The sequence below is a fragment of the Pleurodeles waltl genome, chromosome 5, assembly GCF_031143425.1.
Source record: "Pleurodeles waltl isolate 20211129_DDA chromosome 5, aPleWal1.hap1.20221129, whole genome shotgun sequence".
Lineage (NCBI taxonomy): Eukaryota > Metazoa > Chordata > Amphibia > Caudata > Salamandridae > Pleurodeles > Pleurodeles waltl.
In genome coordinates, this window is record NC_090444.1 from 130857490 (window position 1) to 130879806 (window position 22317).

Below are 22317 nucleotides of genomic sequence, written 5' to 3' on the forward strand. Positions count from 1 at the left end.
TAGCCTGTTTAAACTCATTCTTGGGAGAGTTTGCAGATACGCTCAGTTTAGTCAGCTGAGGCCTTCTCCCCGTCAGATGACTGGACAAAAGGGACTTCTCCCCGTCAGATGACTGGACAGAATGGACACAGACTAGCTGTGTGGTATGTAAAAGGAAAATGTATGTAAATGTGCCTTGCATTTTCTGCCCTTTGGCCATTCTTGTTCTTTCGTTCTACCAACCCTACGTATCGATTTACCTCTTTTACGTACGCATTGTGTTTCTGCTTTAAAACTGGTTTAAGGCTGACAAATGTTTCTTAATGCGATCTAGGATTCACACAACTAGTGGAGCATGCACACCAGCCTTAAAGGATGTTACTGTGGCTCTGACATCTTTGTTCAAACAGAACATTGATTTTGTGTTGTCAGAGAATCAAAATATTCGGCCTCTATACATGGATTCAAACACCAAAAAAGCATTGGCAAAGTCAATAGATCTACATTACAGCAAGACACATGACAGAGCCATAAGGAACAGATAGAGATGGATATCGTTGTAAAATAGTCCACCATACAGTTTGATGTAAGCACCTGAGTGAAGGAAGAAGGACACACTTAGATAGCCCATGGCTTTAGGTGAGTCATGAATACTTCATTGGGGCAAGGCCAAGGTGTGATTGACAAAGTCTCAAGCCAATGGCTGAAAAGAGGCTGGTCAAAGAAATCCAATGGTTGGGAGCGGAAGGTCCAAAGCCTACTCGAAATACATTTTTAGCAACAGGCATGTTTGACAGCTATGATGTCAAAACCAAGACCGTAAATGTCAAACATCCTTTAGGGCTGGTGTGCACGCATCACTAGTTATGTGAATCCTAGATAGCATTAAGAAACATTTGTCAGTGGTAAACCAGTTTTAAAGCAAAAACACAATGCATATGTAAAAGAGGTAAAGCGATACATAGGGTTGGTAGAACGAAAGAACAAGAATGGCCAAAGGGCAGAAAATGCAAGGCACATTTACATACATATTCCTTTTACATACCACACAGCTCTCATTGCATGCCTCAGCCTGTGATTCACTGCTCTGGGAACATTTTGATGTGAAAATAGCACAGGCGAAAGATGGACTTCTAACCTGAATAAGTCTAAAAGGCGTGTTTGCCTTGCTAACCCTCATGTGCTTGATTAAAATCACAAATGGCGATTCTGCTTTGTATGGAACAATCAGTGCTCCCATATAGTGTGCTAATTGACTCCAAAGTTCTTACTTAGACGCAGCATATTCAGTGTTCACTGCCATGTGGACTGTGTCTCATTCTGACATGATCAGAAGAATGAAAGGCTGAAACTGGCCGGTTTAGATTATAACCAGCAATCCGGTAACCATGGAAGTTGCACTAATTCCACATATGTGTTTCTAAACAACTTAGCAACATCACAAAACAGAATCTAATAAAACGCATACCAAGTGACCAGCCCAGAGAATCATGAACAGCATTGCAATCCAAATAAAAAGTTATTTTCAGTGCCAATTTCAACACTGCACACTTCAATTTAGTTTGCAGAATCCAATTAGATTTATTATGTAGTTCTCTGGCACGAGACTACATTGTTTCATTTACTTTAAACAATGCTTACTACATGCATTTTGGAACATGGAAAGATGAATAGCAGATGCCGTGTTTTGACCATCTCAATGGTACATACAAGGGGCCTGATTTTAAGTTGGCCTGAGTTTTCCAACAACTATGAAGACCTCTGTTTGCACAGGAGTCGAATTCTGAGTTGGGCAGAGTTTACCACATTTAGTAATTACTGGGGGCAATAAAGTCTGCATCCTTTGTTAAATTCTGGTAGGTCAAATTTGGCAGAATGTAATATGGGAAGAGTACATTATTTACTGTGGTACGTGGATTTGGTGACGTAAGCTCCAAAATCTGCATGTTATACCACAACAATTCTAAATAGGTGCAATTTATTGCACCTGAAATTTCCAAATCATGGGAACTTCGATTTTATCAGGTGTGATAAATAGCATCTGCCTGTCCAGGGCACTTGTAATCGGGGCTTAGGCGTCATCCTAACCGAGAGCAAGCTATGGCCTCAATTATTATTCAGTAGGTAAAGTGACATACTGAAGACGAAAAACGGTTTAATTATTTATTGAGCACAATATACGTAGGTGGAACATGTAGTCAACAGCTAATAAGTTCCACTGCATCTTATCACGGGACATCTGGTGATCTGAATAACATAAACATCGCCAACAATAATTCAAGACTCACCTTGTCTAGCTCGTTCGACAACTTTTTATTTTCGTCGGCGAGCAGGCCCTTTTCTCGCTCGTATTTTCGCTTAAACTCTGCTTCAAACTCTTCTCTTTCACTTTGACTAAAATAAAACAACAAAAAACGTTTAGTCTATGAAAGAAAATGTGCAAAAGTCCTGCCTGACATCTTCATGCATTTCTGAAAAGTTATCTTTTCAATTAGCATACATCTTCAAATTCTCTTTTCAGCTCACTGGAGCACTGCACCAGGGCAAAGCGATATTCAGTGCAAGCCGTGAAGTAGGCACCGTTTGTTGGTTTTTCAATTATTAATAGGGTTTTAAGAATAAAAACAGTAGTACAGCCAACATCTGTTAACTATGAGTTCAAAGTGATAAAATGTAGAAACAAAACTAATTCCCAAAAGCAAGACTAGTCCAGAACTCCTGGTACACTCCCAGCTGATGATGCCCAAAGCAACACTAGCAAATCCGCCCAGGACAGGCTCTTTTCCCTCCAGGGATCTCAATCCATGAGTCCACTGGACTCTGTAAAGCACACGCTCACCTCTTAGGATATCCTGGGACTGAATAATAGGTGCATATTATTACTGAAATCCATGATACTCATTTTATTGTTCGCAGAAGGATGAAAAACTGAGTGAACCTGCTGAGATTCGAACTCGTGACCATGTGGTCAAAATCAGACGCCTGCAATGGGTGCCTTAATCCACTTAGTCAGAGGCATTTCCTTTTTGGACATGTTATAGAGAGAAGCAGGCAAAAGCCACAATTGCTGCCCTTTAGGAACCTAGAAACAGCGTGTGCCACACATCCAGTGCAATACGGAGCACCCGCTTGTCACACCTAGACCAGGTGAATACCATTCCAGCATGCACAACACCAACAATCTCATCCATATATCTTTCATTAGCACAAACACACCGCTAGCAGCATAAGCCCTCCAATTCATGCTCCCTGGTGCACACTCAATACCAGGTGTAGACAGCACCATCACACAACACAACCTGGTTATACTCAGCTGAGAATGAAAATGTCACTTACCCAGTGTACATCTGTTCGTGGCATCAGTCGCTGAGATTCACATGTTCTGCAATAGCTCGCCATCTGGTGTTGGGTCGGAGTGTTACAAGTTGTTTTTCTTCAAAGAAGTGTTTTCGAGTCACGGGACCGAGTGACTCCTCCTTCTGTGCTCATTGCGCATGGGCGTCGACTCCATCTTCGATTGTTTTCCCCGCAGAGGGTGAGGTAGGAGTTGTACTATAGTAATAGTGCCCGCGCAATGAAATGTGTAAGTATGTACCTATTAAAGGTTTAAATAATATATATACAAATGTACAAAATTGAAGGCAACTTCTGAACTGCTACAGGCTTCCGGGGAGGTGGGTGGACACATGTGAATCTCAGCGACTGATGCCACGAACAGATGTACACTGGGTAAGTGACATTTTCAGTTCGATGGCATCTGTCGCTGTAGATACACATGTTCTGCATAGACTAGTAAGCAGTTATTTCCCCATAAGCGGTGGTTTAGCCTGTAGGAGTAGAAGTTGTCTGAAATAGAGTTCTTAATACAGCTTGACCTACTGTAGCTTGTTGTGCGGATAGCACATCTATACAGTAGTGTTTGGTGAATGTGTGAGGCGTAGACCATGTGGCTGCCTTACATATTTCATGCATTGGGATGTTTCCTAAAAAGGCCATTGAAGCACCTTTTTTCCTTGTTGAATGTGCCCTGGGAGTAATGGGCAGTTGTCTTTTTGCTTTAAGGTAGCAGATTTGGATGCATTTAACTATCCATCTGGCTATACCTTGTTTTGATATTGGGTTACCTGCATGAGGTTTTTGGAATGCAATAAATAGCTGTTTAGTCTTTCTGATGTTCTTTGTTCTGTCAATGTAGTACATTAATGCTCTTTTGACATCTAATGTATGTAGTGCTCTTTCAGCCACAGAATCTGGCTGTGGGAAAAAAAACTGGTAGTTCTACCGTTTGATTTAGATGGAACGGTGAAATAACTTTTGGTAAAAATTTAGGATTAGGTCGTAGGACGACCTTATTTTTATGTATTTGTATAAAAGGTTCTTGTGTTGTGAACGCTTGAATTTCACTTACTCTTCTTAGAGATGTAATGGCGATGAGAAAGGCAACTTTCCAGGTTAGGAATTGTATTCCGCAAGAGTGCATGGGTTCGAAAGGTGGGCCCATGAGTCTTGTTAGGACCACGTTTAGGTTCCATGAAGGAACAGGTGGTGTTCTTGGTGGTATAATTCTTTTAAGACCTTCTATGAATGCTTTGATGACTGGTATCCTATACAAGGAAGTTGAATAGGTAGTCTGCAGGTATGCAGATATTGCTGCAAGGTGTATTTTAATAGAAGAGAAGGCTAGCTTTGCTTTTCGTGAATGGAGCAAGTAATTTACTATATGTTTTGGAGTTGCGTGTAGTGGTTGTATCTGATTATGATGGCAGTAACAAACAAATCTTTTCCACTTACTTGCGTAGCAGTGTCTAGTGGATGGCATTCTGGCCTGCTTTGTGACTTCCATACACTCTTGGCTAAGTTGTAAGTGTCCGAATTCTAGGATTTCAGGAGCCAGATTGCTAGATTCAGCGATGCTGGATCTGGGTGTCTGATCTGTTGGTTGTGTTGCGTTAACAGATCTGGTTTGTTGGGCAGTTTGATGTGGGGTACTACAGAGAGATCTAGCAGTGTTGTGTACCAGGGTTGTCTTGCCCACGTTGGTGCTATTAAAATGAGTTTGAGTTTGTTTTGACTCAATTTGTTTACTAGATAAGGAAGGAGAGGGAGAGGAGGAAAAGCGTAAGCAAATATTCCTGACCAGTTCATCCATAGGGCATTGCCTTGGGATTGCTTGTGTGGGTATCTGGACGCGAAGTTTTGGCATTTTGCGTTCTCTTTTGTTGCAAATAAGTCTATTTGAGGTGTTCCCCAGAGTGTGAAGTAGGTGTTTAGAATTTGTGGGTGGATTTCCCATTCGTGGACTTGCTGGTGATCTCGAGAGAGATTGTCTGCCAGTTGATTCTGGATCCCTGGAATAAACTGTGCTATTAGACGAATTTGATGGTGGATTGCCCACTTCCATATGTTTTGAGCTAATAAGCTTAACTGCGTTGAATGTGTTCCTCCTTGTTTGTTTAGATAATACATCGTTGTCATGTTGTCTGTTTTGACAAGGATGTATTTGTGGATTATGATTGGTTGGAAAGCTTTTAGTGCTTGAAAAACTGCTAATAATTCTAGATGATTTATATGCAGTTTTGTTTGATGTATGTTCCATTGTCCTCTTATGTTGTGTTGATTGAGATGTGCTCCCCACCCTGTCATGGAAGCATCTGTTGTTATTACGTACTGTGGCACTGGGTCTTGGAAAGGCCGCCCTTTGTTTAAATTTATACTGTTCCACCATAGAAGCGAGAGGTAAGTTTGGCGGTCTATTAACACCAGATCTAGAAGTTGACCCTGTGCTTGTGACCATTGTGATGCTAGGCACTGTTGTAAGGGCCGCATGTGCAATCTTGCGTTTGGGACAATGGCTATGCATGAAGACATCATGCCTAGGAGTTTCATTACCATTTTGACTTGTACCTTTTGTGTTGGATACATGGCCTGTGTTACCTTGTGAAATGTTTGAACCCTTTGTGGACTTGGAGTGGCAATCCCTTTTGCTGTGTTGATTGTCGCTCCTAAGTATTGCTGTGTTTGACACGGCAAAAGGTGTGACTTCGCGTAGTTGATCGAGAAACCTAGCCTGTGAAGGGTCTGTATGACGTAGTTTGTGTGTTGTGAACATTGTCTTAGCGTGTTGGTTTTGATTAACCAGTCGTCTAAGTACGGGAACACATGTATTTGCTGCCTTCTGATATGTGCAGCTACTACTGCCAGGCATTTTGTAAAAACTCTTGGCGCAGTTGTTATTCCGAATGGCAACACTTTGAATTGGTAATGTATTCCTTGGAATACGAACCTTAGGTATTTCCTGTGTGAAGGATGTATTGGTATATGGAAATACGCATCTTTTAGGTCTAATGTTGTCATGTAATCTTGCTGTTTGAGCAGTGGGATTACGTCTTGTAACGTGACCATGTGAAAGTGGTCTGATTTGATGTAGGTATTTAGTGTTCTGAGATTTAGTATTGGTCTCAGAGTTTTGTCCTTTTTGGGTATTAGAAAGTACAGTGAGTAAACTCCTGTGTTTTTTTGTAGATTTGGCACTAGTTCTATTGCATCCTTTTGTAGCAATGCTTGAACTTCTAGTCCTAGAAGATCTATATGTTGTTTTGACATATTGTGTGTTTTCGGTGGGACGTTTGGAGGGAATTGGTGAAATTCTATGCAATAACCATGCTGGATAATTGCTAAGACCCAGGTGTCTGTTGTTATTTCCTCCCAAAGTTTGTAAAATTGGCTTAGTCTTCCCCCCACAGGTGTTATGTGATGGGGTTGTGTGACTTGTGAGTCACTGTTTATTTTGAGGAGTTTTGGGGCCTTGGAATTTTCCTCGATTTCTTGGGAATTGGTCCCCTCTATATTGCCCCCGAAAACCTCCCCTCTGATATTGACCCTGGTAAGTAGGCCTTGTTTGTGAGGTTGTGGTTTCTGTGGGTTGACCTCGAAACCCTCCCCTAAAAGGTGTTTTTCGAAATGTGCCTCTGCTCTGCGGGGAGTAGAGTGCGCCCATGGCTTTGGCTGTATCGGTGTCTTTTTTGAGTTTCTCAATGGCAGTGTCTACCTCCGGCCCAAACAATTGCTGTTCATTAAATGGCATATTGAGCACAGCTTGTTGGATTTCCGGCTTGAACCCTGAAGTGCGCAGCCATGCGTGCCTTCGTATCGTGATTGCAGTGTTTATTGTCCTTGCAGCTGTATCTGCTGCATCCATGGAAGACCGTATCTGATTATTTGAGATACTTTGTCCCTCTTCTACCACCTGTTGCGCTCTTTTTTGGGACTCCTTGGGTAAGTGTTCGATGAAATGTTGCATTTCATCCCAATGAGCTCTGTCGTATCTTGCCAAAAGTGCTTGTGAATTGGCAATACGCCATTGATTTGCTGCTTGTGCTGCAACCCTTTTTCCCGCAGCATCAAATTTGCGGCTCTCTTTGTCTGTAGGTGGTGCGTCTCCTGAGGTATGAGAGTTGGCTCTCTTACGAGCTGCCCCGATAACTACTGAGTCTGGTGTTAGTTGTGTTGTAATATAGATTGGATCTGTTGGCGGTGACTTGTACTTTTTCTCCACCCTTGGAGTTATGGCTCTGCCTTTAATTGGATCGTGAAATATTTGTTTTGAATGTCTTAGCATTCCTGGGAGCATGGGAAGGCTTTGGTACTGGCTATGGGTGGAGGATAGGGTGTTAAACAGAAAGTCATCCTCAATTGGTTCAGAATGTAAGGTGACGTTGTGAAATTCGGCTGCCCTTGCGACCACCTGTGTGTAGGATGTACTGTCCTCAGGTGGTGACGGTTTTGTGGGGTAGGCGTCTGGGCTGTTGTCAGACACTGGAGCATCGTAAAGGTCCCATGCATCGGGATCATCCTGACTCATTGTAGTATGAGCTGGTGAGTGCATCAGTGGTGGAGTTGTTGCTGGTGATGCATGTGTTGATGGTGGTGGAGACGGTGGCGGGGTTGTTTTCCTTGCCACTTTTGCCTGTGGTTGCTTGTCCTTTTGTTGAAAGGCAAGTTTCCTTTTTATTTTGATTGGGGGAAGAGTGGTTATCTTCCCTGTGTCCTCATGAATATGAAGCCTTCTTTGCGTGTAGTCAGGCACTACAGCTTGAAGCTCCTCTCCAAATCTATGTAATTGGGAGGTTAATCCTTGTTCCTCTGTATAGGAACTAGTTTTCGGCTCCGAGGCTGGATGTTTCGGAACCAAAACCTTTTCGGAAGTCTTTTTAGGCTCCGAAGAAACCTTCTTTGTTTTCGGCGTGGTGTCTCGGAGCCGAAATTCTTCGGTGCCGCTGTCTCTGTGCCGAAGTTTCTCGGAGCCGCTGTCTCGGCTCCGAGGTTGCTGTGTGGCGGTATCTCGACCGGAGTCGGATGACTTCGACACCAGCATGCCCTTTTTCGGTGTCTTGGATCAGTCACCTAGTTTTTCGGGTTAAGCCATGGCCTGTTGGCGGTGGCGTCCCCTGGGCTTTTGTGGACTTCTCGTGAGTCTTGATTTTCGACGTCTTACTCACTGTTTGGTGTGTTTCTTCGGCGTCGAGTTCTTCAGAATCTGACTTGCGGATGGAGAAAGCTTCTTCTTCCTCCTCGAAACGTTCTTGACCTGTCCGCGTGGATGCCATTTGTAGTCTCCTGGCTCATCGGTCTCTCAGCGTCTTCCTCGACCGAAACGCTCGACAGGCTTCACAAGTATCCTCCTTGTGCTCGGGGGACAAGCACAAGTTACAGACCAGATGCTGATCCGTATACGGATACTTGTTATGGCATTTTGGGCAGAAGCGGAATGGGGTCCGTTCCATCAGCCTTGAAGTCGCACGTGGCCGGGCCGACTAGGCCCCGACGGGGGATCGAAAAAACCCCAAAGGGCCACCGGAGCACTTCAAAATTCGGTGTCGATTTGTTCTAACTAACCCGATACCGAACGCAAACAATACCGACGATTTTTTCCGAGATTCTAACTAACTTTCCGACCCGAAACACGGAGCGAAAAGGAACACGTCCGAACCCGAAGGCGGAAAAAAAACAATCTAAGATGGAGTCGACGCCCATGCGCAATGGAGTCGAAATGGGAGGAGTCCCTCGGTCTCGTGACTCGAAAAGACTTCTTCGAAGAAAAACAACTTGTAACACTCCGAGCCCAACACCAGATGGCGGACTGTGCACAGCATGTGTATCTGCAGCTACACATGCCATCGAACATATATATATATATAATAATATATAAAACCTCAAGATATGTAGTTGCAGGGTTAAGAAGTGTAAATCTAAGCTTACCCATACAAATGAACAGTGGTGAGTTTCCAAGCAGACTTTGGTTATGTGAATCTCCTCTTGTATTTATCCAAACTATTAGAACACCAACAAGAAGCCTTCTAGAAGTGTACTACAAGGATATCGAGCTTTTATTATCGTCCTACTAAAATACTTTAGGCAGAATTTCACTCACTACAATAGTGCTCTGCAAATGATGTAGGCAATATGTTTCACCTTGATAATCCTGAATTAAGTGTTCTGCATCATGTTCTCTTCCAGATATCCCCCTCCTAGATCTCTCAATGTTCATTGTCTGAAGCTTGTTAGGACCTCAAATTATTGTTAAAAATGGTTTAAATAAGCAATTGGATTACAAAATTCATGACATAAGTGGATTGCGATGGGAAGAAATACCATACTATGAGGGCTATCACTGGTCACTCTCTTGGAAATTAGGTGCACTTTACGGATTTCCAGGAGAGCTTACCGGGTAAACTGAAAGTTGCTGGATAGTTTGTGTGGCTTGGTTTTTAACTAGATCCACCACAACTAGCTACTCTGCAAAGTGTTGAATTCTGCAAGGAGCAAGTAGAACTTTATCGTATGTTTAAGGTTAAGAGAGCTACCTGAGTGTAGCTTACTGTTGTGATGAGGATTACTAGTCACTCCTCGAATTGAAGAAATGCAGGATTTTCTTAAACATGTTAAATGGAAGTTACTAGCTTCTGTCTAGACTCCAAGGGTTCTGCCATTGCCTGAATGAATTTAGGTGGTTTGTCTCCAAGTTACTTGTCTTTTGCTTTGGTTACACTGGGATTGTACTTGCATTTGCTCTGACTCGTTCTACGTACTTTTTCGTCCCCACAAACGTCTGAAGCGCGACATGAAAATCAAAGGACAAGGGATCTACATGTCCCATCTATCTCAGCCGGGTTCCTAATAGACTTGCTGCCTTGACTTGATTCTGACCTCATCTAAAGCCCAAAGTCCAATTGCACGGCTCAGCATGCCTGCAGGACAAATAAGTAAATTGTTAGCGTCTGTTTTGGCCTCTATGCCAATTCACTTAGGTAAGCTGCTGGACGTCTTGGGGTTTCACATATTACTCAACCTCAGCGGGTACACACAAGTACAAGTTACACTCCGCTGGTCTCAGCAGCTAAGGTTTATGAATGAATTAAGCAGTAAGGCGGTCGACCTCTGGATTATTTATTTTAAATTTAGGAAGTTTGAGATTACGCCTCGCTCCACATTAATGTCATACCCAGGGACATCTTAAGGATTTTGGGGGCCTTAGGCCAAACATAACAGGGGCCCCTGTTAGGAACAGTTTTGAACTTATGATCCAATTTCAGCTCTTTTATGCCCTTCTTGGCCAGGTCACTGGCCACTCCTCAACATTCTAAATGTGTTTACATCTAATATTCAGGGATAGTGCTGTGTGTTTTCAATATTGTAACACAAAAGCAGCTCGCTAATAGTACTGCAAATAATCTCAGTGAGATCCTCATATTTCTCATATGTGAGGTCCTGTTTTGATTCTAAAATAAACCTTTTTTATGGATGGTGCGTGAAACATAAACACATTTATTTGCAAATGTCTGCAATAGACTCTGCAACAGCACCCACATCAAAAATAAAGGGAACAGTATTTAAAACAATCAGTTTAAGAATTATTCAAGGTCAGCAGGGCAAGACTCTCTGCAGAACAGAGTTGGCTCTATTTGTGCCCCCCCTGAAAGGCTGGGGCTCTGGGCCAGAGCCCACTTTGCCCATGCCTTAAAACGTCTTTGGTCGTACCCTCTTGAACGAATGAAACCCAACAAAAGCTGACCTCTTGTTTAAATTACAATCAATGATTTAAAAATGGAGTCTGCAATGAAACCATACGTTGAAGGAATGTGAGATATAGCCACTCCACAGTAAATCTTCAGCATTGCCCATGCAGCGGTACTTCTCATATTGGGAACTCTACCCAATGTTCTACAATAGGACTTAAGATTCACCAATCACATCATCCCATACTCATCCACATGAAGACGAAGCGCTCAGTACTTTAATGCATGCCAACCATAGCATTCTAAGAAAAGACTAGACAAGGATGGAAGGGCAGGTGGCAACCCACATTAAGGTCAGCTAACCCGGCATTGCTTACAATTTCCACCATACATTCCACCTTCAGAAGCACGTTACATTCAAAATATCACAGAGTAACCTGCCCTGAGCAGTAAATCATGAGTATGCCTACTGGAAGGTGCTCACACTCTGTGCTGTGATACTCTCTGTGTCCCACCATTTTCTCATGCATCCCGAGTCACTTGCACAGATGGATTTTAGTTGATTTTCATCGCATTCTTTAACATGTTCTAACCCTTGAGTGTTGTTTATAACTTTTCTTAGGTGGAACAAATCAAACTACGCCAACAATAGACTTCAATTTCCCACTATACATCCAGGGCCTTCTTTTTGGTCTCTACTTTGGTCTCCCAGCGCTGTCCTCATGCCCGTTCGATGACGCCTGCTGTTGAGTTGTCTGTTCAATGAGCCAGGGTGTTACCCAGGAAAGGCAGTAGAAAAGTAAGAACACTCATTCACTTTATTAATGCACCTCTATTTAATTAGCTCTCACCCTACGACCCAAACAATGACATTTAATTAGCATGATGCACAGGAGGAGATAATGGAACTGAAATCTAACCAAACAATATTGCAACAGTTTCGATGCAACTCAGTAACCTCCAAATAGATGCAGCAAACAATATTGTGCTATAGAAATGATATAAAAAATGTAGTGCTGGATAGAAATATCCTTGCACACAAATTACAAGTCACCCGATCCATGCGACAATTTGCGCGCACACCCACTTTCTATCACATAAACTTCCTCTAGTGCCTCGTTCATTAAAACGGCTCCACCCAGCAGCTTTTTTCGTAAACATTTAATATGATTACAAGATTTCCCAATCCTATAGAGGTTCAGCGAGCTGCAACTCTGTTGAGCTGAGTGAAATCCAGAGATCTCACGGCGTACCCCCAACTGCCTCCTCGAACTGCTGACCTTAGCACAGGAAGAAAAGTTTATTATTCTCCAAGCACGAGGACAGAGTCCACAGAAGTACTTGTTCTTGTGGGTGAGGGACATTTGAACCAGCCCAGTTTGGTAGCTCAACCCTTCTGACTTTGCCCACTGCGACTGGTTCTGGGCACTGACAGATGCCCACGCTATAAAGAGCCAGCATGCAAATATACAGACTGTCTTTGCACTGGGCTTCCCTAGTGTTTGGGAAGGAGGCAAGGAGATGGGCAGACCCCTAAGCGGAGAGTAACCTCTCCGCCCTAGAGTATTTAACTAGGCTTATATCATTGGCTTTCCCCTCTTTAGTTTGAAACTTCATTTTATCAGTTACCACAGGATTGTTTTCAGATAAACTGAGCAAATTATTTGCAGTAAATATCATTATAATATCGCAAATTATTTTGCTCTGTTCATTTTGAGATTGTTTGCTTTTTTCTTCCGCGTTTCTTCATCGTTGCAACACAGTACATTCGAGTAATAGTTCTTTTGCCATGCTTATAACACGACACACTTGCCTCTCTCTCCGTGTTTTTTCCAGTTTGTCTTTCAAGATCATGATCTCCTTCTTCAGGGCTAGCTGGTGGCTCTCAGCATCACGCAGCTCTTTCTTCAGATTCCTTATTTCGGTGGCGCGTAAAGCGTCCCGCTTGGCCAGCTCCTCCTCATAGAAGACGCTTTTCCTCTCCAGGTCAGCCTTTAATTTGTTGATCTCTTGCTGATGCTCGGTGCTGCTTACTCCTGGAGACCGACCAACATGCTTTTGCTAGAAAAAGTCAAAACAAAAATAATAATAATATATTTTGCTGCATTTCAATGGCAAGAACGCCAATTCTTTGGACTGTGTCTGTAAATACATTTATATTGAGTACATTTGAAGAAATGTGCTTCACTCACATTTTAAATTGACGCAGGAGAGCAAAGAATAAAGGGCTGAATTTAAAAAAAAACCAAGCAATTAACATTGAGAGAGGGCACTTATGTGTCAAAATGGAAAACTGCATTTTGCTCAATCATTTGCTGCACTGAAATGTGCAACAAGCAGGGTCAACCTATACGAAACTTCACCTCAGGAGGTATGTCAACCAACGCTGTGCGTAACACAGCATCGTCAGCCGGGAGGAGACTTTCTAACCCTCAGTCTTTATGCCCGAGAACAGAAGAAAATAAGTCCCACAAATGCACAAGTCCGGGAGAGTTTGCATTTCAAACACCTACAGAGTCACTTTAGGATGACCCACAAACAGCTCTGGACATATTCTGGGCTTCTGAGGGTGGGATCCATGTCCCTGAAGTGCGTACTAGCCAAGGCACTCAGATAATCAGATTGTGCACTGGCTAAAATCTCTTACCCAGATAAATGCCACTCCCAGAACACCGGGCATATCTGCAGACAAGACACATGGATCCAAAGAAGGGGGTCCATCCGCAGAGTTGGAATTCGTGTGATGCAACAGACAGAGGATCAAAAGTAAAGTTTGCCAATGATTGTATCTGGATTTTACACCACAGTTTTATAGTTTATGTTTGTTGTTTCTGCTTTACGTTTCTTTTCTCATTCAGTTGAACACATTTCCTGGCTGAAATAGCTTAGTATCTTGAGTGAGATTGAGGTATTTATTGCAGTAGTGATTCCATCTAACTCACAGGGCACTTTCTACCCAGGTAGACATCTGAATGCTCTGAATGTTTTGCTTCCACTCAAGGTCATTTCAACTAGGCTTGCAGAGACCAAACATCAAAGCCTCAGCACTTTATCATGTCCTTCTAAGGCCTGATGAAAGCTATTTAAACAATTTCTTGTACAAAAACGTGGTCGCAACACATGTGAATTGAGAGTGGGTTTCAGCAGCCCAGGACAGTATTTGCCAACTCATAAGTAACTTCTAACTATCACATGTTGCAAGCCCATATGCTTCTTGCCTGTGATTTATTCATTTGCTTACGCTCCTCAGTGCCTCACTTTACAACTTTCTGTCCAGTTAAGAACTTTTGTAACTACTGCCTTCTGTAAGAACAACGGATATCAATCGGTTAGCCCAATTGTTAATTTGCTTGTGCAACCTTAAAGGAGAAGCCAAAACCATAAATGCACCCTTACGTGAGTAGTTATTGGGCAGACCTAACATCACCATGGCAATAATTACACCACAGCATCACACACCCCAAAAAGCATAGGGGCTGAGGATTATTGTTTTACGTACTTGTGCAGGTCTTTGTGAATTGGCCCCAAAGCATTTTAAAATCGAATAAAATGGGAATTTTCTGGCCACATTCATATACAATTAGTAGAAACAGAAAGGACTGTGCCCGCTTTGCAGTTTTACCTACAGACATTTGGCCATTTTAGGGTCGATTCACAAAGGCATCCCTGTATGCATGTATAAGGTATGTAAATAGCGCGAACCTCATCAGATGTCAGTGGAGCACTTTACTCGGTCAAAAACAAGCATAAAGTCAATAAGTAAGAGGAGAAGCAGCTGGGCTGTGGTGTAGGTAAAACCGCACTACTTCCCGCACTCGTACATGCTTTTGTGAATTGGCTGCACAAAGTAAATTGCTAAGACAACACATTACAGGATTTATGAAGAATGTACAGTACATGTACAATATGAATGTATAACCCTCACCCACCAGGGTTACCACTTGGTGGCACGCTTCATCATTGGGTCCTACCTGTTCCGGCTGCGGAACGGGACGTACTACTATATGTATGTTACACGGGAGCACTGTATGGCATCAAACCACAGAACAATGGAGAATAGGAGTCGGACGGATTCTTTCAGCTTAAAAATACCTGCCTGGTAGGGAACCATGTTTTATTCAGTCCTCCTGTCAGTATGGGCAAAATAAGGAAAAGTTGAATAAACACTAATTAGTTCTTCATAGGTCCCACTTCCGTCAAGGTTATATCGTTTGGAATAAACACCAAGTAGGTGCATGGTTTACACTTGGCATGGAGAGTGCATGATTGTAGAGCATCTTGTGCTCACTGTAAAGCAAAGTAAGGAGGGGTCTCAGGGAGTGAGGTTCATGGCCCTGACGAAAGCCACAGAGAAGGGTGGCAGAAACATGTAGACAGAGTTCTTAAAGGAAAGCAGGGTCAATAAACACAAGCAACCTTTCCACTTCTACTTTCCTATATTTTAACCATACTGACAGGAGGACTGAATAAAACACGGTTTCCTACCAGGCAGGTATTTTTAAAGCTGAAGAAATCCCTCCAACTCCTATTGTCCATTATTCTGTGGTTCTATACTATACAGTGCTCCCGTGTAACACACTGGTAGTAACACACCCCGTTCCACAGTGGAAAGGGAAGCACCCAATGATGAAGCATGCTATCCAGGGGTAACCCTGGTGGGTGAGGGTTATACTACAAAAATCTTTTTGCTTTTCTCAAAGGAAAGGTTAGCCCACACATTTGAGTAGGGCTCCCGAGTTTGTGGTGCAAGTCCCATCTGTGACAGCTTCAAATTAACAATCAGTTAGGCTGCACCCCCTGAGTAAATGTGAGATGCTGCCAAAATGTAGAAGTTACACCTAAGCTACACCTTCTCAGACACATTTTCAAGAACTATTGGTAGGCAGTGTGTTTTCAATTTCTACTGTGGAATGTCTTTAGGCACTTTTTGGAATCTTTATGTGCTTGAGCTTTCAGAAGGAAACAAATTCTCTCCTTGTGTGTTTTGTCACTTTTGAATACATTGGAAACGTGTCCTGTGTCTGTGCTGCATCATTTATTGAATACCAAGTGCTGACCTGATAATTTGCAGATGAATGCTTCTACTCTTCGTTTCACTAATTCACTATAACATCGGCAAGTTTCTAGTGACAAATCCTTCAGTATTTGGTATCTCACGAGCTACCATCCACCCTTAGAGGATTAATGTTCATTTTGAGATACAATTGTTTCATTAGCTCGCCTTGTTTTATCATTTTCCATGCTTCAAAGAACCTGTCATTGTTCTTGATATTGCAGTCCACAGCTTGCCCGCAGTCACACGTGCAACATTCTGATACATCTAACATGAATGATCAACATATCTTCTATTCTGAAGTCTCTTCGGGGCATGCTCTCAAGCGTTTAGTGTTCCAGCTCAGCAGGTTCCACAGTACGTACTGATGTACCTGAGTAGGTCATCCTTACTGAACGTTGAATGCTAGAGCCCAAGGAATGAATGGATGAGCCATCTGTGTAGCACAGCTGTCGAAAAGAAGTCATGGCACTGCCTGCGCTCAAAAGGGGGAGCGGGGATGATTTAGAGTTGCAGAGTATTGTGGCATAACCAAACCTTTAAAAGTTTTTTTTGAAAATGTGTTCATTGGATGAGGTGCAAACATTAAACGGAAGGGAACTTGCAACAATGGTTAAATAGAGTATTTCATGGCAGTAAGCATAGACTCAATCTCTCGGATAGGTAGGGCCACTGTTACAAAACACCTTGTAAATTAACAGTAAGTATTTAATCTTGATGTGCTGACGCACCCGGAAAAATGGTGCAAATGAAATCCTGGACTCGTACAAACCTGTGTTTGAATCCAAAGTTGGGTAGGGTAAAGGTTTTGAACATGCAAAAAAAATACATCAGGTGCTGTACCAGTTAAGCACAAATTGAGGCTTGTACATTTTAGTGTCAAGGACGACTTCAAAGATGTGTTGGCTACTATGTGTAAAGGCAGCATAATATAGCTCACAGGCTCTTTTCCTTATGGGTGTCAGTGGTGGTGATTGCAAAACACTAATCCTTTGTTTATGTGCCGACTTAAGTCCCTTAATTAAAAATATCGTTATTGATTGCCATCTGTAGCCTCACATTCTGGAGATGTTTGTTGCTATCAGTGGATCCTGTTATTTCTCAATTATCAACCTGAATTTGACCTATCAAGAGACGCGAAGGACCTCATTTTTTTGTGACCCCACCTCTGGTTCCCTTAGATATCTAAGACTTCCTTTTGGTTTGGCATAGGCTGCCAGAGTATTTCAGAAACTTTACTTAAAGGCGTCAAAGGTGATCAGGTTTTTCAAGATGATATTTTGATATGCTCCAAGTCTGTTGAGGAACACAATGACATTTTAGAGAAAGTTCTCCTCGTTTTGTGCAAATGAGGTATGATAGCTTCTCGAAGGAAATGCAAATTCTTGGGAAAAAAGGTTGATTACATGGGTCATACCAATTCTGGGATGGGATTGAACCTAAATTAGATTTAATTGTGACCATTACAAAAGTTCCATGTCCAAAGGACAAAGATTCACTCCATTCATTCCTATGTATTAGTGAATATTGCTCTCAATTTGTACACAAATTTGTTTTTGTGGTTGGGCTAGTGAAAGGCTGAAAACATATGTTTGGGGCAACCATTTTGATCTTATTACAGCCCATAAGCTGTTAGTCTATTTACTGCAAGTTAACAAAACTCACTGGGAAAGCTCATCCCAGATTACTTAGATTGATTGTCAGACTACACGATTTTTTAAAAGTAAAAACACCTATGGTGGTAAGAACTCTGGAGTGGGATGGTTGTTGCAGTTACCTGTAAGTGTGTTTGTTGGTACATTGGATAATGTGCGTGTGTGGTGGCTTGTATTGATGCTCCTCATTCCTTCAGCTGGCTGTATAGCAAGCACATAATGGATTCAAGAATATGAAAAAAATTCTCAGCTTTGAGAAGTGAAAAGTTGTCTGATTAATGGGTATTAGTATTAAGTGTCTTGACAAAAGGTTAGTACTTTTCCACCAATTTGCATCCAAACTATCATAAGATTATTAGAAGGGATCATTTTGTACCTTTGGACAATCTGAGATGTAGGTTAACTAAAATAATACATAGTGGACATCCTGGAATGACTGCAACTAAAATATTGATAAAGTTACATTATTGGTGGCCAGCCCTACATAGTCAAGTTGAGTAGTATATTGGAAGATGCAAAGAATACATTCTCTTGAATAAGTGCTGGAGAGAGTCTTAATAACTCATTAATTTTAAATCTTTATCTTATGGACTATGGCAAAAGTTAGATATAAATTTCTCTGGGCCTTATAATCTTTTGCTTTCCAATTTAAAATTTCTTATTGTCCGCACTATTAATCTAAATGTGTGCCTTATACTTGTGTTTAAGTAATCACTATTGATAATGAGTTCCTGAAAGATATTTTTTCAAGGGCAGGCATTCTGTGTGCACTTGTTTCAGACAATAGGACTCAAATTGAATCTGAAAAGATGTATGAATTCTTGAACTATTATGGGGATAAACAGAAAAAAGCTCCCTCATATAGTCCTCCTTCAAACTGATTAGTTGAAAGATCTAATAAGTTTATGTAGGAGGGTATTCAAACAGCTTTAGTATCAAGATTGAGTGTCAGAAATTATATGAGAGAGAAATTATTTATCTACTCTTCATTCAGTTACCTTTGCATTGCCTTTATATCTTTTAGAGGCACAGAAGCTAGCATTAGGTTGACACCTAAATGGATTACTTGTTAATTCTTAATATGAAAGTACTATTTCAAATACAGTAACAAAAACAGTACTCCAATAATGTAGGAATAATTCTTTGTATTTGGCAAATTCCTGACAACTGTGTACAGAAGATGAAGCACATGAGTTACAAAGCACTTCTGAATCAGACATGGTTGATGATTCCCAAAGCAGTAAAAGGGTGGTAAGGTTGCCCGTTAAACTGCATGATTATGTAAAGTTTTGAATTTCTTGTTGCTCAATCTCCACGCAAGAAGGTAGAGAGTGGACAGGTTCAGGTGAAAAACCCTCCCCTGCTTCTGCGACAGAAGATCTTCCTGAAGGGGCAGGTGGATCGGAGAATCGATGGACATGCGCAGAATCTCAGGATACCAGACTCTCCGTGTCCAGTCAGAAGCCACAAGGATTACTTGGGCCCAGTCGTTCCTGATTTTCTTGAGGACTCTGTACTGTAGTGGTATGAGCGCAAAGGAGTACAGAAGGCCTGAATTCCATCTCCGAGTGATTATCGCCTTGGAAACTCCAGCGTGCAAAACTGCAGACATTATGGGTTCTCAGCGGAGGCGAACAGATCTAACCAATGCTCTCCTCACTGCTAAAAGATTCCTTGTGCCACCTCCGGATAGAGATGCCATTCGTGATCCGCTAGGTATTTTCAGCTGAGTTTCTCTGCTCTGGCATTCAGAGAGCCTGCCAGATGTTGAACCACCAGGAATATGCCCTGCCCTTCCAGCGGCTCAGAACCTCTTGGCAAAGGGTCGATGACCCCACCCTGCATGTTTCAGTACCACATGGCGGTGTTGTTGTACGTAAACACCTTCACCATCTTTCCCTTGATAGAGGGAAGAAAGGCTTTCAATGCCAGTCATATCCCACGGCGTTCCAACATGCTGATGTGGAATCTTGCTTCCACCAGGACCAGGCTCCTCTTATGTCCACCTCTCCTAGATAGCCACCCCATCCTAGGAGTGATGCTTCTGTCACTACTGTGAGATCTGTTTGGGAAAGGGAGAAGGAGGTTCATTAACCACCACTGGGGTACTTTGCAGTTCTCTGCAGATCTGGATTATGCCGAGAGATTCCCCTGATGCTGCCCCCACTGGAACTTCAGGTCTAACTGCAGAGCCTGAATATGCCATCTGGCATGTGTCACCAGCAGGATGCAGTAGGCAATGAGGCCCAGCAGCCTTAGTGTTTTTCTCACCGAAATCCAGGATAGAGGCTGAAACATCGGTATCATAGCCTGAATATCCTGGACTCACCGTTCAGAGGGATAAGTCCAAAACTGCTCTGTATCCAGAACAGCTCAGATGAAAGGTAGCTTCTGAGAGGTAGTCAGGTGTAACTTCAGCATATTTATAGTGAACCCCAGAGAATTCAGGCAGTCTGCCATAGCCTGGAGGTGGGAGACAAAAGCCTGGGGTGATCTCGCCTTCAACAGCCAGCTGTCGAGACAGGAGAAGACTGATAATCCGGATGTCTGAAGATGAGTTGCAAACACTACCAACTCCTTGGTGAACACCTGAGGTGCACTGGTAAGGCCAAAGGGGACCACGGTGAACTGAAAATGCTCATGTCCCACAGTGAACCGCAAGTAATATCTGTGGGAAGGAAGGACGGCGATGTGAAAATAAGTGTTCTGCAAGACCAACGCTACCATCCAGTCTCCTGGGTCCAGGACCTGAGCCAACGTGAGCAGCTTGCACTTCCCCTTTTTGATGAAGAGATCGATGACTTGTAGATCTAGGATAGAGCAAAGACCCTTGCCCTTTTTTGGGGACCAGAAAGTAGCAGGAATAGCAACCACAGCCTACTTCTGGCACTGGAACCCTCTTTATGGCTCCCTTGGCCAAGACAGCTGCAACTTACTTGTGGAGAAGGGACAAATGATTCTCTGTTATTCGGTCATAAGATGGTAGTAGGGATAGAGGGGTAGTCTGGAAGGGGAGGAGTAGCCCCTTTGGGCTATCTGTATTTAACCTTGTTATATGAAGTAATGGATTGCCAGTGGGGTAGGTGATGGCTAAACCTGCTGCCAACTGGTCCTCAGTGGGGAAAGGCAGAGTAGGGAGGTGAAGCAACCACACCGCTGGTCACCTGACCCACAACAGCGGTGGGTCTCTCGGCCATGTAGAAGCTAGGCAGCGGATGCAGCACGGTGGCTGGATGGGAATTGGCATGGTTGGTAACCCCTTCCATAGCTGCAAAAGGCAGACTCAGGGGGACAGGGGGCTGCTGCGAAGCCCAAGAACCTGGTAGTAGCACAAGAACCTTTAAAGCGCTTAAGCATGAGTCTGCCTTATCCCTGAAAAGATGGGAACCATCAAAGGACATATCCATCAGAGAAGCTTGGACATCCCCTAAAAAGCCAGTCATCCTCAGCCAGGCGTGGCGCTTCAGGGCCTCCATCGTAGAAATCCCTCTACCTTGCAAGTCAATCGTGTTCAGTCTGCAACGGATCTTGAATTTCCCTGTGTCTCTCCAATCTGCAATATCCTGAGAGAGTAGAGCCAAGGCCACCTCCTGGACCGGTGGCTGCACTTGCACAACCATATCACACAGCGTGTCGTTATAACGGACCAAAAGGCATGCGGTGTTCACTGACTGCAATGCAGGGCTGGCAGAAGAAAACATCTTCTTCCCAAATGAATCCAACATTTTGGATTCCCTATCTAGGGTAGCGGTAGGCAGCTCTCCCTGGGAAGTAGAGGCTTGGACCACCAAGCTCTCAGGGGTGGGGTGTAGCATTAGGAAACGTGGGACCCCAGGTGTGTGGTGATGGTGGTGGGCAACCGTCCTATGCACAGGAGCCCCTGTGCTGGGTTTGGACCAGGTGCCCAGAAGGACGTCAGCGAGGGCATCATTTAATCTGACCAGGAGTTCTGAGGTGGAAGCTCCCAGTTGCAGTACCTCTGTCAAGATATTAGTCATGACAGCCACTGAGGGCAGCTGAAGGTCCAGTAATTCAGCCACCCTCCTCACCACCAAAGCATAAGAAACTCCCTTGTCTGGAGCCACTGCAGGGGGAGAAAACATGCCAGTATCTGGAGATGTGTCCAGTCTGCTGGCTTCACCCAAGTCCTCAGACCAGTCCATTTCTCCTTTGTATGGCTGGTATTTTAAAGGGTTCACAACCCCTCTCATTCTTCCCTGAGGCCTAGCCTAGTGAACTAGGGCTCATGATCAGAAAGTGGAGGTAAAGCTCCTGCCGGAGTCGGCTTCCTGTGACACCCATCCGGTTCTGTGTCTGAGTCGGGGATGACAATGGGGATGACACCTCTGGTGGACACTGGGAGCATCAGCATTGGGACTGGAACCAGGGAAGGTCAAGGTGGTATGACCAGTCCGGATCCATGACTGGATCCCTGGGAGATTACAGGCACAGAGGCTGAAGCCGCAGGCATGGAAGCCAATGGGGCCCCCTCTCACCCCACATGGCCCGAAGGCCCTCCAGCATGATCAGACCAAAAAATTATGTGCAGGGTCTCATAAATCTCTTTGATTTGGGCAGGGGTCACTCCGATTACTGGAATTTCAGGGAGTCGCCC

At 43.4% G+C, this 22317-nt stretch overlaps 1 protein-coding gene across 2 annotated transcripts in view; it reads right to left on the reverse strand.

Moving 5' to 3' along the window:
* Positions 1-22317, reverse strand: part of CDC42BPA (CDC42 binding protein kinase alpha) — a 608613-nt gene that overhangs the window by 170173 nt on the left and 416123 nt on the right. For both annotated transcript variants that reach the window (XM_069233802.1, XM_069233803.1), the window contains exons 15-16: positions 12808-13055; positions 2268-2373 (exon numbers count right to left, since the gene is read on the reverse strand). In XM_069233802.1, the coding sequence (XP_069089903.1) occupies positions 2268-2373; positions 12808-13055 (354 nt within the window). The remainder of the gene's footprint in view (positions 1-2267; positions 2374-12807; positions 13056-22317) is intronic.